This window comes from Elephas maximus, chromosome 6 (genome assembly GCF_024166365.1).
Source record: "Elephas maximus indicus isolate mEleMax1 chromosome 6, mEleMax1 primary haplotype, whole genome shotgun sequence".
NCBI classification, from domain to species: Eukaryota; Metazoa; Chordata; class Mammalia; order Proboscidea; family Elephantidae; genus Elephas; species Elephas maximus.
In genome coordinates, this window is record NC_064824.1 from 121,447,174 (window position 1) to 121,463,650 (window position 16,477).

The 16,477-nt window shown below is 37.9% G+C and overlaps 1 protein-coding gene and 1 non-coding gene across 3 annotated transcripts in view; both read right to left on the reverse strand.

Moving 5' to 3' along the window:
• FARSB (phenylalanyl-tRNA synthetase subunit beta) overlaps positions 1 to 16,477 on the reverse strand; it is a 60,395-nt gene that overhangs the window by 36,091 nt on the left and 7,827 nt on the right. For both annotated transcript variants that reach the window (XM_049888309.1, XM_049888308.1), the window contains exons 3-10: positions 13,154 to 13,308; positions 11,744 to 11,813; positions 11,071 to 11,186; positions 8,244 to 8,394; positions 5,166 to 5,274; positions 4,129 to 4,199; positions 2,230 to 2,291; positions 859 to 910 (exon numbers count right to left, since the gene is read on the reverse strand). In XM_049888309.1, coding sequence (XP_049744266.1) covers positions 859 to 910; positions 2,230 to 2,291; positions 4,129 to 4,199; positions 5,166 to 5,274; positions 8,244 to 8,394; positions 11,071 to 11,186; positions 11,744 to 11,813; positions 13,154 to 13,308 — 786 coding nt within the window. The remainder of the gene's footprint in view (positions 1 to 858; positions 911 to 2,229; positions 2,292 to 4,128; positions 4,200 to 5,165; positions 5,275 to 8,243; positions 8,395 to 11,070; positions 11,187 to 11,743; positions 11,814 to 13,153; positions 13,309 to 16,477) is intronic.
• Positions 7,463 to 7,569, reverse strand: LOC126078609 (U6 spliceosomal RNA). The gene has a single exon (XR_007518095.1). It is a non-coding gene; the product is annotated as a U6 spliceosomal RNA (small nuclear RNA).

A 16,477-nucleotide genomic window follows, 5' to 3' on the forward strand; every position in this document is an offset into this window, starting at 1 on the left:
CCAATTTTCTTATTGTTGTTGAATTTCATTACCCTCCCAAGAAATTTTCATTAGAGCCAGAGATTGGAAATAAATCCGGTGTTTCAAAACATTATTATGGAGGAACAAATTCATTACATTAGATTCATATATGAACATTTTATTTGCTAGACAATTCACACTGCTGGGAACTAATATAAAACACCAAACATTTTTCTCTTGTTTCTGATTAACCACCATTCCCTATAGTAAAATACTGGCACACTGCATCATTTCTAAGACGTTTATAAATCTTGCTAAAGATTTTCCATTTCATCTCATGCAAGCAGGTGTATGTGACCGAGAGAGAATAATTCAAGCAACACAATGTACTGTCTGGCACACTAAGTCTACCGTGTAATGAAGATATTCCTTTCTTATCAGTGCCCAGGTTGGGGAATATAATCTACATTCCATGCTGACAAGCACTTGGGCACTGGGCTTGCTCTCTCGCTCCTGCTACAACAACCTCACCATGTAAAGAACATGGAGGGATGGGTAGGGGGATGGGTGGATGGATGGGTGGGTGGATGAATGGATGGGTAGGGGGATGGGTGGGTGGGTGAATGGATGGGTAGGGGGATGGGTGGGTGGATGAATGGATGGGCAGGGGGATGGGTGGGTGGATGAATGGATGGGCAGGGGGATGGGTGGGTGGGTGAATGGATGGGCAGGGGGATGGGTGGGTGGGTGAATGGATGGGCAGGGGGATGGGTGGCTAGGTGGGTGGGTAGATGGTTGGATGGATAAGTAGGTAGACAGAAGACTGACATTCTACAGCCATTATTATGAGCATTGTTCTCATCATCACCATCAGTAAGCAACTTCTTAAATACTTACTGGAAAGGTATGTGATTTCCCATTAGCAAAAACTACCTCAGTTGCTTCAACCCTGAAAAAACAAAAGCCAAAAATAAAGTTCTTTAGGAAAAGCCGTTGCTGTGGAGTCAATTTTGACTCATAGTAACCCTGTGGCACGAGTAGAACTGCCCCATAGGGTTTCCAAGCAGCAGCTGGTGGATTCGAACTGTGAACCTTCTGGTCAACACCCAACCTCTTAACCACTGTGCCACCAGGGCTCCACGTAGGAAAAAAAGGGCTGTAAATTCTAGAAATGTGTATAGTTAACAAATCTTCCACTTGATCTACAACTATAGCTTTAACACATTCCATCCATTCGCATTCCAACACTACTGTTGGGTTAGTCTTCCTGTTTACAGTATTACTGTCCTAGTCCATCGCCACGGGCTCCCATGTCCCTTTAGGCAATGCCCACTTGATACGTTTACTTCCCAGTACTCCAAAGCATGCGTCTATATATGGACTCCTTGCCAATATTGATGTACACAGTCTAGGCTTTACCAGGGTGGTTTGTTACACAACCAACACTAAAAAAAAAAAAAAAAAAAAAACTGATAGAACCACTAAAATGCATATTAAAAAAAAAAAAAGATGCTGCCCATACAATTTCAGTCACGTTTTCTACAGATATTCATTTATTTTTAATTATAATTAATACTCTAGAATAAACTATAATGCCAGCACACAGTAAGGGACATGTAGGTTTGTTAAGTAATTTTTTTAATTGAAAAAGATGTGCTTTGAAAGAAATATAGCAATCACACTGAGATATACCAGGTACGTGCTGTGCTCTTACAGATGCTGCTATGCCTTAGTGTAGCTGTTGGTTCTGCTGTTCCCCACCTTTACTTTCTCAAACTCAATCATCCTTAAACACAGCTTAAGTTTCACTCCCTTCACGAAGCCTTCCCAGATCGCCTCATTTGACAGTAACATGCTCTTACAAACACCTAGAACATCACTGAAACTTTTAAAAATACTTCAGTCACTTTTTATTTATTTTATACATTATTTCTGTGTATGTCTTATGTTTGAGTTTCAGGAATCATAAGCTTCATTTTTATATTTAGCACAAGGCCTTAATGCCTTGCCTTCAGATCAGTGGGTAATCAATAAAAAGAAACCCAGTGCTGTCAAGTCGATTCCAACTCACAGTGACCCTACAGGACAGAGTAGAACTGCCCCATAGGGTTTCCAAGGCTGTCATCTTTACAGAGGCAGACTGTCACATCTTTCTCCCAGAGCGGCTGGTGGGTTTGAACAGCTGATCTTTCGGTTAGCGGCTGAGCACTTAACCACTGCACCACCAGGGCTCCTTAGGCAATCAATCAAGGTGCTAACTGAACTTACGTGAATTGATTCTCACAATATTCACTGAACATGGTGACAATAATATCAAGGACTATTTTTGCCTGCAAATGGAAAAAAAACAGCATGGTTATCTATAAATATACCTTCTCTTCACACAGATGGAAATGAATATTTAATATAATTTAGTCTCCAAACATCTAAAAGTGGCCATTTACATGTACATTCTAAAAAAGGAAGTGGAATAAAAATGTATGAGCTAAAGTAGGGCCATTTTTATCGCAGATGTTCTACATTTATGCAATTCTGAGTTATAATCCGAGATTGAGATGAATGAATCACTTGCTTTTCCTGCCCCCACCCTTGGATTCACCAAGTTTCAAAAGACAGAGAAATGGCTAACTACTGGAGAAAATCTTATCCATCTCATAAGTCTCTGCATGGCTAACTACTGGAGAAAATCTTATCCATCTCATAAGTCTCTGCAGCCAGGCTGTCTGATTCTTGGGGCTCAACCACCTATTAGTGGTATGACTTTGGACAAGTCACTCCTTATCATCTCTGTACCTCCGTTTTCTCATCTGTTAAATTAACGTCACTCGGTTATCATGAGGATTAAATGCATATTTTTTTCCCAAAGCATTTTTTTTTTTCCAATTAAAAAAAAAAAAACATTTAACCAACTAATAAGACCCTTAGTATACGCAAGCCTTGGTTCTAAGCTTTGGGAAAAAATATGGTCATCTTACTGGGATATATGTTTTGCTCATACTTGTTTCACTTGTATGTCTAAGCTTCGGGGAAGATATCCAAAGTCTGTGGACACGTTGTCAGGAGGGATCAGTCCCTGGAGAAGGACATCATGCTTCGCAAAGTAGAGGGTCAGCGGAAAAGAGGAAGACCCTCCGTAAGGTGGATTGACACAGCGGCTGCAACAATGAGCTCAAGCATAACAAGGATTGTAAGGATGGCGCAGGACTGGGCACTGTTTCGTTCCGTTGTGCATAGGGTTGCTAAGAGTCAGAACCAACTCGATGGCACCTAACAGCAACCGTTTTATTGTAACATAAAATACCTTACAATGGTCTTCAATCCTTTAAAATGTATGTGAATGCCATTTATCTGCTCTACTTCTGTTGTTCAGCCTTCTCCTGCCATTGAAGTTTAAACCAAACCTATTGCCATTGAGTCGATGCTGACTCATAGTGACCCTCTAGGACACACGAGAACTGTCCCGTAGGGTTTCTAAGGAGCATGTGGTGGATTCGAACTGCAGACCTTTTGGTAAGCAGCTGAACTCTTAACCGCTATGCCACCAGGGTTTCCCCATTCAAGTTTAGCTTTCTTTAACTGCTTAATTGCCAGCTGACTCTATGCCTTCCCTAACGTGTGTAAAGTCAGAGGCAGTAGAAAAAAGCTTTCATAGCAATCCATTCCAATAAATGTAGTGACAAATGAACAAAGATATCTTTATATGCATAAATCTTTTAACAATTTGGTAAATAAAACTTCTTTAGAGCCAATTCATTAATTTTTTTCCCAAGTACACAAAGGTATGAAATTATTCAGCATTCAAATTAAGTCAACTAAGAGAAATAATCTGTACAGCTCTCCTTATAGCACTCATCCCAGTCTGTTTATATGAGTATATGGCTAACTCTTTCCAAGAGATTAAAGAGCTCCTCGAAGTCAAGAAACATGTCACTCATTATTAAATTCCTGGCACTGGGAAGACAGTAGGTATTGATCAAATAGTTGTTGAATGAATGAAAGCACCATAACCAAAGTACAGAATATCTACATCTTTCTAATTTTCAAAATATCTAAAATATGTTTATACCTACAAAACAAACACATTTTAAAGTTTAGCCATATATCTTGGCCCAGAAGTAAAATCATTCTCGTCTGATAGTATAAAAATAGGACAAAAATTTTACTTACCTTAGTAAAGTCAGTTCCTGTGCATTCAATAAACACATTTCTAGTCTTTACTGTTATTTTGGAATGGTCCCCTGCAAAGAAAACAAAACAATAACAATAAACAAAATCATTTTCAGAAATATAAGTGGGCTAAAAACTGAGCAAAACGGAAACTACATTTTTAATTTAGGGCATAACATAAATCAGAGGTAAGGGGGTATTCAACTTTTATTTTAAGTCCCCACTGTGAATCAGGAAATAAAAATAAAAAAGCCTGTTTTGAGTGCATACATTGTGTCAGGTGCTGTGCCAAGAACTTAACGTACGTTGTCTCATTTAATATTTACCTTGTGGTAAAGATCACCTACGATGGAGGTGCAGACAAGGCAACTAAGGTTCAGAGGGAGTAAGCTACTTGACCATTAATCACAAGCTAACAGGCAGCCAGGCTGAGATTTGGGTCTAGATCTGGATAACTCCAAAGCCGTGCTCCAAAACACCGTAACTACCACAATCCAAGATCTGAAGGAAGGGAAGACTCTCCTTCCCACTGTGAATCAGCTCATCCTCCTTCTCACCTCCAGCACCAGCAAACATCTATGGCTGACGTGTCATTAAATTTTATAAATACATTTAAGTTGCTTCACCAAAAAAGCCTTCAGAAAGGAGTTAAGATGGCAAAATTTAGTTTGAAAGTTTTAGTTTAACTATAAAAATGCAGACAAGACAGAGTTTGACTTTGAATTGAACTACATTAATTGCTTGCTATAACCAGAATAACAACACCTTTTGGAGGAATATAACAGAATCCAGAGACTGGCATAGAAAAATATTTATAAATACTTGTGCATTTACAAATTTCATAAAATCACCAGTGAAATGTTAGATCACTCCATTTCTTGAATGAATGAAAAGAGCTACTACAATCAAATCTACAAAAGACTTGAGATGTGCAGGTTAAGAGTTATTTGATTTGATTCAGCCAAATCTATTGAGAATTCTACAGCAATGTTAAAGAAGAAACAGCGAAATTCCATGAGGCTTTTGAAATAACTCACCATTGATGATTGGAGGCATTGAAAGGACTACACCGTTGCTATCATAGATAACTGGGTACAGAGGTTTATTTTCAATGATATGTAAATAATGTTTAAGCTGGTTGTCAGTCTGGAAAAAAAAATTAAGTCAAATAAAACTTGTCTTTTATTTCTAGCACTATAATTAGCTTACAAAGCTACCTAACATAAAAGAGAGGGGGAAAGTCAGGCGCAAAAAAAAAAAAAAGGCTCACATTACAGACAGCTCTGAATTTATAAGATATTCTAATATAAATTAATATCTTAATATACTTGTACCACTTCATCTCCTACTGGGGAAAGGTAAACCAAAACCAAACCCATTGTCGCTGAGTCAATTCCGACTCATAGCAACCCTATAGGACAGAGTACAACTGCCCCATAGGGTTTCTAAGGGGAAAGAGAACACACCTGAGTGTTTTAAAGAGTGAAAATAAATTGGCATCAGGTGCCTGAATCATCTCAAACAAAATACAACCATCACTGAACTATTCAGGTAAGTAGGAAGAAACTGTTTGCAAATCAGACCAGGTTAATAGGTGCTTTTCCGAATGATACCCACTACTTCCATGCACTTTACAGTGCCTACTGAGTTCACTTTCACTGTTGGGACTCTAAAATGCTAATAATGGGTGATAAACACTTTGCAATTGTTATTTCTCACATAAAATTAGTTAAATCTTAAACTTGCATGAGTTCTAATTATACCTAAATACGAAGGTTACAGTGAGGTATGGCTTATTTTAGTGGTTCTCAATCCTAATCGTACATTAAAATCATCGGAGAAGTTGAAAAAATAACAAACAGAACTATGCCCAGGTCCCATCCTAGATCCAATGAATCAGTATCTCTGGGCTGGAGCCTATTTTTTTCCTTGTGTCCGGTGTTCTTCATTCTCCGTTGTTCCACTTGGGTTAGGACCAAATGATGATCTTAGATGGCCGCTCACAAGGTGTGTGTGTGTGTGTGTGTGTGTGTGTGTGTGTTTTAGATGAAAGTTTACAGCTCAAGTTAATTTCTCATACAGAAATTTATACACATATCATTATGTGACCCTAGCTGCAATCCCTATAATGTGACATCACACTCCCCCTTTCCACTCCAGGTTTCTCGTGTCCATTCAACCAGCTCCTGTCCCTTTCTGCCTTTCTCATCTCACCTCCGGATAGGAGTTGCCCATTTAGTTCCATGAATCTACTTGAACTTAAAAAGCACACTCTTCACAAGTATTATTTTATGTTTTACAATCCAGTCTAAACTTTGTCTGAAGACTTGGCTTCAGGAATGGTTTTAGTTCTGGGTTAACAGAGTCTAGGGGCCATGTCTTTTGGGGTTCCTCCAGTCTTAGTCAAACCATTAATTCTGGTCTTTTTACACGAATTTGAGTTCTGCACTACACTTTTCTCCTGCTCCGTCAGGGACTCTGTTGAGTCCCCTGTAAGGGCAGTCACTGGGGTAGCTGGGCACCATCTAGTTCTTCTGGTCTCAGGCTGATGCAGTCTCTGGTTTATGTGGCCCTTTTGTCTCTTGGGCTACTATTTTCCTTGTGTCTTTGGTGTTCTTCATTCTCCTTTGCTCCAGGTTGGTCAGGACCAATTGACGCATCGTAGATGGCCAGTTACAAGCTTTTAAGACCCCAGACACCACTCACAAAAGTGGGATGCAGAACATTTTCTTAATAAACTTTGTTATGCCAGTTGACCCAGATGTCCCCCGAAACCATGGTCCCCAGACCCCTGCCCCTGCTACTCTGTCCCTGGAAGTGTTTGGCTGTGTTCCGGAAACTTCTTAGCTTTTGGTTTAGCCAGTTGTGCTGACTTCCCCTGTACTGTGTGTTGTCCTTCCCTTCACCTAAGCTGATTTTTGTCTACTATCGGGTTAGTGAACTCCCCTCTCCCTCCCTCTCCACCCTCGAATATTTTCTTCTATGTTTAAACCTTTTCTTGAATTCTTATAATAGCTACACTAGTATTTTTTTTTTTATTTATAGAGGAAGGAAACTTTCCTTGTATTAATAATAACTAATGTTTGCTTACAAATTTATATTTTGCAAAGCACTTTCACATACATTATCCTATTTGATCCTCACAACAGACGACAGCCCTGTGAAATAGATGTTACTGCACGGTTTGTTAGAAAACTGAGGTTCAGACTTGCCCGAGGTCAGACGTATAACTGGTAGCCCTCTGACCATACCTTCTCTTTCACTTTGTGAAGCAGTTACTTCACCTTTCACCTCAATTAGGGAAGTTTTTTTTTTTTTAATTTTTATTGTGCTTAAAAATGTGGAACGCTTCATGAATTTGCGTGTCATCCTTGCACAGGGGCCATGCTAATCTTCTCTGTATCGTTCCGATTTTAGTGTATGTGCTGCTGAAGTGAGCACTATATACTAAAACCAAAACCAAACCCAGTGCCGTCGAGTCGATTCTGACTCATAGCGACCTTATAGGACAGAGTAGAACTGCCCCACAGAGTTTCCAGGGAGCGCCTGGTGGATTTGAACTGCCGACCCTTTGGTTCAGAGCCACAGCACTTAACCACTATACCACCAGGGTTTTCACTATATACTAGTATTTTTTTAAAAAGCACTCATTACATTTCCCTAGTTCCAAGAACTCGCTCTGAAGGAATTTCATGATTTATGCTGGTGGCGTAGTGGTTAAGAGCTCATCTGTTAACCAAAAGGTCAGCAGTCCAAATCTACCAGCCGCTCCTTAGAAACTCTAGGGTGTAGTTCTACTATGTTCTATAGGGTTACTATGCATCAGAATCAACTCGATGGCAATGGGCTTTTTTTTTTTTTTATTGCTTAATATAAAGGAGCCCTGGTGGTGTAGTGGTTTTAAGTGCTTGGCTGCTAACCAAGAGGTCAGTGGTTTGAACCCACCAGCTGCTCTGTGGGAGAAGGATGTGGTAGTCTGCTTCCGTAGAGGCTTACTGCCTTGGAAACCCTATGGGGCAGTTCTCCCCTGTCCTATAGGGTCACCAGGAGTCATAATCAACTTGACTGCAGTGAGTTTGGATTTTTGTATTTGCGTAATATAAAAGAACATTTACCTTGTATATGTTCATCAGTTCACAGGCTGTATACTCCTTGGTCTTATTTAGAGGCTTGAATTTGATATCTGAAGGACGCTTTGCAGTATAAGTAAATGGGCCTGACAAAGTGTCCAAATCATGAGTACCAATAGCAACCAGTGCTCTTTTTCTAAAATGTTAAAAAGAGAGATATGTGAATATTCCAAAGCAGAAATTCTAAAGATAACACAGACAATTTAAGAAATTATTTTTTAGATACTACCCTAAAATAAACTGTTGCTAAATGGCACCTTTTTTTTTTTTTTTTTTAAATGGCACCTTTAGGGGAATACAATGAACAAATTCTCTCAACCATTAAGAATAATGAGAAATTACAAAACTACTTAAAACACATTATCACATTTTTATACAAATAATGTGCACCTTCTCCGTTCGTTTGCCAACTGCTCCCTCCCCTGAGAGGTATTTTCATAAGCACCACTATGTCAATTTTTTCACATGTTGCTGTAAAAAATAATTAGCATAGTGTGCTTATGAAAATACCTCATGGGGGGAGGGAGTGGTTGGCAAACAAACATAGAAAGTGCACATTATTTGTGTAAAAATATGGTTTTTTGGCTGAAATATATTCCTTGTCACTATGCTTTCCCAAATATTGTTACTGGGACATTTTCAAAGTCAGCATTTTCTTTACATTCTTTTAATCTGTTTCTTCTTAGCATCCTCAAGTGAACGTAAATGTTTTCATTAAATTAGAATAAAGTACCAAATTTCTACATTTTTTGGCTTTTCTATTATTTTCCTCAATTTTCTGTCAGATAGCTATATTATTTAGTAATAAAAAATTTTAATTTAAAAGCTGCAAATAACATTTAAAGTTTAACTTATGTAAGAAAAGTCAAAAGCTATTAATTTCATTTGTTCCATAGTTTATCTGCAAAGGATTGAAGGTAATTTTAGGAACTTACAGCAATATACAAAGCAGGAGAGAAAGAAACAGAAGTAAGGCTGTAAGAGGTGATATCACTACAGATACTACAGACATTAAAAGGATAATATGGGAACATTATGAACAACTTTATGCCAATAAATTTGACAACTCAGATAAACTGGATACAATCCTTGAAAAACAGAAATCTCCAGAGTTCACTAAAAAGAGGTTAATTAGGACTTACTGACAGGTGGCGACTCTGGAGCACCAACATACTAGGATGAGTCCTATTCTTCCCCTTAGAAAAAGCTCATGAGTTCCAGAAATATCAGATAAAATAGAACTTAAAGCTGAATTAAGTGAAGGAATACCCTCTGAGTTACATAAAAATAGGTTCTTAAAACGAGGCATATCCAGAAACCTATGCTTGTCAGAAATCTTATATCCTGTTTTTTATTTTGAAATTACATTTAAATTTTTATTGTTTTGTTTAATAACTACATAATAACAAGCTAACAAATAGACTCTTTAAAGAGCTGGAAATAAATGTTACTTCAAGCACGAAAAAATATTGCTTCAACCACTTGGTAGCAGCAACTGTGTTTCAGGGAAGAGAGAAACCTAGTGAGCCCTGGTTAAGAACTTGGCTGCTAACGAAAAGGTCAGCAGTTCAAACCCATCAGCTGCTCCTTGGAAATCCTATGAGGCAGTTCTACTTAGTCCTATACGGTCACTATGAGTTGGAATTGACACAACGGCAACAGGGTTTTGTTTTTTTTTTTTAAGTGAGCTTAACCACAGGTGTGATTTTTATTTTTAAACATTTTCATCACAGAAAACACTGACTATTCTCTCTCAGCCCTGTCTATAGCCTATCCCACACACAAGAGCTCCTCCTAGTCTCCATGATTTAACTGCAATTACTAAAAAATAAAAATTACTCTTCTGCTTTTACTCAAGACATATGTAACTGCCAATCACGTTTTGAGCAACATGAAATAACCAGTACATCTCAGGACTACACAAAGAAGCTTGATGTGTTAGCTAAAGCTTGAGTTTTCTGATCATCAGTGGTTTCCGGAATACTGAAATTAGCTCAAGGACTCCCACTGTTACCTTTCTTGACCTCTAAATTATACAGATTTGAAGATCTTTGAGGGAGCCCTGGTGGTACAGTGGTTAAGTCCTTGGCTGCTAACCAAAAAGTTGGGTGGTTTGAACCCACCAGCAGCTCCATGGGAGAAAGATGTGGCAGTCTGCTTTTGTAAAGATTACAGCCTTGGAAGCCCTATGGGGCAGTTCTCCTCTGTCCTATAGGATCGCTATGCATCGGAATTACTTGGACGGCATGGGTTTTTCTCGGTTTGCATCCCTCGTAGAAGCGTGACAGGAAATGATGTATAACAACGTCAAAGATACAGCAAGTTCAGTTACTTTAAAGTCAGAAGTTTCATTTTAGAGATTACTCTGACAATTTATAATTATAGCCATATTTTTTTTTCTGTTTATAGAACTACAGATCACACTTCAAATTATCATGGTTTATATTTAGTAGCATAATCTGCTACCAACGGTTTGAACCAAGAAAAAATTTTTTTCTAAGACTAGATATGTATTTTCTACATTATATTCAAAATCGATCTCCTGTTTCTCTATGCATACACCACTCCTAAGCAGAAACAAATACCTGACCGGTAGCTCTCTGATGAAGCAAATTTAAATGCTTGTTACTCTCACATATTATTAATTTAGAAATGCTTTTAAAAAAATTTATAAAGGAGGAAAAAAGGAAGGGGGAAGGAACGGGGAATAAAAGGAGGGAGGAGGAAAAAAGAGAGAGGGAAAAGAAGGAAGGAAAAAGGGGAAGTGAGGAGAAAAAGCGGAAAGTGGGAGCAAGACAAGGCAACTACAAACCTGCAAATATTCTGATGTAATTTCTCCTGAAGTTCAATGAAACTGTCATAGCGATCTTTGGTGAACTTTATATTGCGGAGAACTGCTGCTACAGCATAAGGGCGTATTTTAGCTGTCTGAAATTTATAATATCATTAATATAGTAATGCTTTTCTTTAAAATAACGTCTTGTAATAGAAAGTTAGCTGCCCTCTTGACACTGTCACCAATTTTTTTTTCCAACAGGTATATATTCATTCACTCAACACATAAATAGCGGTGAACAAAGACAAAGTCACAGTCCTCAAGAAATTTACATTTCAGCAAGATTTTTGAAAATTAGCTAAAAATTGAGAAAAAATGAATCTTTAATATTTTTACTGTACCAGCGCCCCCCAAAAAGTCGATTATGGTTATGGTTAATATACCATTATTTTGGCAATAAATAAACACTTAGATATTATTTTCCAAAATTATTTATGAAAAATAGATGACTTGTTCCCTTTTATTTGTCGGTAAGACAAATTGACAATTTTTAAAGCGAGAGGCTAAGTATTAAAACATCATTTTAGCAAATGAACAAAGAAGGGCACATTTGGCAAAAAAGATTTGTTCCTTTTTCTTCCCTACCTTATACACATACTTACGAAAGAGATTCTTAAATGAAAGAAAAAAAGGACTTATCCTCATTTACCTCTTCTGTGATAGTCAATTTCTGGATTTCTCCCTTAGGCAGTACCCGTTTATATACTGGAGCCTTTATCCTAAAATAAAATTAAATGAAACATACAATTAATCAAAATGTTTGATAAAGTAATTATGTCTACGTAAGGCAAGTATACAAAACAAACAGAACGAGGACAATGGATTGAAGTTATAGGATGCCTCATAAGATAATGAGTTTCCTAGCAGATGCTAGAAAACCATTAACTAAGCGACTGTTTAGCTGAAGGGCTGGATTAGATAACCTTTAAGTTTTACTCCAAACATAAGATTTTGGACTTCTAAGAAAAACACAACTTATGAGTCAGAATTGACGAAGGCAACAGGTTTGGATTTTGTTTTTGTTTTTGAAATACAGATTCCTGAATCCCACCAGGACCTAGTGAATTAGGATATACAAGGGGAAGGCCTGGTGAACAATACACTTTGAAGACATTTCCCTGCAACTGTTGTCACCAGAAGAGGATGAGAACTACTGTTTTAAGGCAGTGCTTTGCACTTCCATGTGCTTGCAATGAGCTGGGGATTTTGTTAAACTACAGATTCTGATTCAATAGGTCTTGGATGGAGGAAGAATTCTGCATTTTTAACAAGGTCCCAGGTGATACAAATGCTGCTAGTTCACAGACTGCACTTTGAGTACCAATGGTTTTAAGTCACTTTTCCAACATTTATCTGATTGCATGAGATACCTGTTAAAAATATAGATTTTGATTAGGCAGGTTTGAGCAACACAACTCTAAGGGATTATCCCTGACCCTAGGACACAAGTATCTGATTGTCATGCATGGAACCAACTGAGTCAACCCCAAACTTCAACCACCTTAACCAAATGCCTTTCAAGACCCATCACTCACTTAAAGCCTCACAATTTCAGAGTCCAGCCCATCAGCCAGAGGTTCTTATTCTTTTCAAATAACCAGCAAATGTATAATTAATCCAAACCAAAAGTAATTATTTTCTGACAGCTGTTATTGTTTCACCTGTTTTTCACTTTATATAGTCACTCTTGTATATGCATTATATGAACATCTAAAAGGGGCCTTTTGAACTCTTCTTCATTATAGATTAGGTAAACAGCACGAAGGTGCTAAAGAATTTTTTCATTTAAGAAGCCATAAAATCATTAACCACTCCAGTTTTAAAATGGTTCAAAAATGAAAGGCTAAGACTCAGCGTTCAGGCAAACGCTTGAATGGCTACAGCCCACATGAATCTCATCCTCCAAACATCCCTCTTTCTGAGCAGATCTAAAGCTGTGAACCTGTCCGACAAGATTTTTTTCTAAAAACTTAACTAAAGGTTGCTGATAATGACAGGGATTAAAAAGAAAGAAATGAAATCCAAGTTAGCAAAGTATTTAATGAACATGTTTCTTTACCTTTCTTTGAAGACCTGAAGTCCTCGGACCAATCCTTCCAGACACAGGAGATCATATCTATTGGCAGGAACGTCAATTTTGTAAAGAACAACATCAGAGGCCTTGGCTGCCTTTTCATTGCCTTGCTCCTTACTTATAAGTTCTTTCTCAGAAGTCTAAAACAAGCCAAAAAATAGAAGTTAATAAAACTAAACTCTTTTTTAAAAAGTTGAATCTATCGGTCCTATGAGGCAGTAGTTACTTTTTCTGCAACAAAAACAAGATGGGTTTGAGACTACTAAATGCTATAATAATGACAGACAGAAAATACTCCCACTTTTACCGAGCTCAGACATCTAGCTTCCTCAGTCATCCCAAAATAGCACATGCCCACTGTTGGTTTTTAAAAAGGTTTTTTTGCTTTGTTTTTTAATTTTTTTTAAATTGTACTTTAGATGAAGGTTTACAGAACTAGTTTCTCATTAAACAGTCAGTACACATATTGCTTTATGACATTGGTTAACAACCCCACGACATGTCAACAATCTCTCTTCTCAAACTTGGGTTCCCTGTTACCAGCTTTCCTGTTCCCTCCTGCCTTCTATACCTCGCCCCTGGGCTGGCGTGCCCCTTAAGTCTCGTTTTGTTTTATGGGCCTGTCTAATCTTTGGCTGAAGGGTCAACCTCAGGAGTGAGTCCATTACTGAGCTGAAAGGGTGTCTGAGGGCCGTACTCTCAGGGCTTCTCCAGTCTCTGTCAGTCCAGCAAGTCTGGTCTTTCTTTTTGAGTTAGAATTTTATTGTACATTTTTCTCCAGCTCTGTCCAGGACCCTCTATTATGATCACTGTCAGAGCAGTCAGTGGTGGTAGCCGGACGCCATCTAGTTGTACTGGACTCAGTCTGGTGGAGGCTACGATAGATGTGGTTGTTTTTTAATTTTTATTGTGGTAAAATAAATATAACAAAACATTTGCCATTTTGTAAATAAAGTTTTACTGGACACAGCCAGGCCCATTTATCTATGGTTATTTACATACTACGATGGCGTAGTAGGGTAGTCGGGACAGAGACTATCTAGTCTATGAAGCCTAAAGTATGTACTGCCTGGCCTCTTACAAGTCCCTGGGTGGCACAAATAGTTAAGCGCTCAACTACTATCCAAAAGGTTGGCAGTTTGAATCCACCCAGAGGCACCTTGGAAGAAAGGCCTGGCAATCTGCTTCTGCCTTAAAAAACCCTATGGAACAAAACTGCAACACATGGGGTTGCCATGAGTCAGAGTCAATTCAAAGGCAACTGGATTTTTGGTTTGGACCTTTACGGGAAAAGTGTGCCCATTCCTGATCTAATGAAGATTAAAACACCACAAAGAACACAGAGCAAACAAACAAACAAACAACAGTGTTAAAGACACAAAGCAAAGATAATTTTCCAAACGAAAGAAACACAACTTCTTACAGGATAATGATAATGGCTCTAAAAGCTAAATCCTGTGGGCACCCAAACATAGAAGCATCGTCAGAATGATAATACAAAAACACATCAAAAACCATTCAAAGAGATCAACAGATGTTGTGGTGACAGTTAGAAGGGATCACAGGTACAATGAGAAGCAACCTAGTGACAGTGAAGACAAAGATACAGAGCAGCAAAGAATGCAGGCAACCCCGAAGGAGAGTAGAGTAATATTAGAATGGTTATTTTTAATGCAGTGGCAAAGAGCTTAATTATGTGGAAATTCCACTTAACCTGAACTCCCACTATTACCACCATCAGTAACCTGCTGAAATAACCGACGAATTCCTATCAAAATATGCAATGATTTTTGTTTTACATGATGCCCCCCAATGCCACAACAGGAGTAGTTCAAATTAAGAATTATAATCTATACTTGCACAGTATGTAATGGACTCACTTTTGGTGGATAAGCACTGTGTGCCTAACTCACGCTTGAGGAACCAAAGGGTCCCCACAATGCTATGACTATCTAAGGCCAAGCCAAGCAACAAACATCATATAGCCTGGCCATCTCAAACCAAGGAGGTGTATTTAAAAAAAATTTTTTTTAATTAGGGAAATGAAAACATAGAGGAGGAGGAGGAGTGAAGAAAGATGGGGCGGGGCGGGGGGGGGGAGAGGGACAAGAGCAAGGAAGAAGAGGAAGAAATAGAACTTAAATAATGTTTAAGCAAAGGGGTCAATAAAATTACTGTTGTTCAGTGAAGAAAGTAAGTCACCTCACAGGAGATGCTGGATTTCAGAAGAAACCTATATGAAGAAAGGGAATAACATGGAGACCAAAGAAATAAAAGCAACTGAATAAAACATGGCCTAATTCCTTTGTAAATAAAGACTACAAGTAAAAACCAAAGGCTGCCCAGTCAATTCTGACTCAGGGTGACTCCATGTGTGTCTGAGAACTTTGCTCCATAGGGTTTTCAATGGTTGATTTTTTAGAAGCAGATCACCAGGCCTTTCTTCCCAGGGGCCTCTGAGTGGGCTCAAACCTCCAAACTTTTAGTTATTGGCTGAGTGTGTTAAGCATTTATACCACCCAGGGACTCCGTAAACAAAGACACTGCTGCTTAAATCTTCTTTTATTTTCAGTATTTCAATTCATGCAAAGACCATATTCAAAGATTGGGTTGTCAGTGCACCAAATATCAAAGACCACATAAATTTTAGGGCAAAAGGAATCAATAGCAATCATATAATTTAAACCCTTTGTTTCACAGATAAAAAGAAAGTCCAGAAAGGCTAAAGTATGAGGCTCAGAAAAACAAAGTAACTGTCCACCGTCACACACCTAGTAAATTCTGGTGCTGACACTACGATTCTAATTTTTGGATATTCAGCTCGATATTCTTGGCTATCACACAGCCTAAAAAATCATTGTGAGAATTAATAAAATTATTAATAAACTTTAATGGAAATCACAGAAATTTCAGCCTACTTCTCAAGCATCTAGATGCTCAATATAAAAAGTATCTTCCTGTATCAATAATAAAGAAACATCAGGGAAAAATGAGGCAAAACAATACACACTTTTGTTAGCCTGAAGATTTTTTTAAACTCACACCTAAAATAGTGTCAGAAACCACAGAGTAGATCAAAAAGATAGAAGGCTTAGGGAAAAAAATAACACTAATTACAAGAGAACTATTAAATTAACTTTTTAATTATAAGCATAATGTCTTTGGTCACCATTAATAATATATTTGTAATTAAAGTATACTGCCCATACATGTTATTTTTTTAAATACCCTAATCATTATACCATCAAAAGACCAGCAAAGTCCTTTACATTCATTTTCTATGCAATTCATAAAAAAATAGGTGAGCTC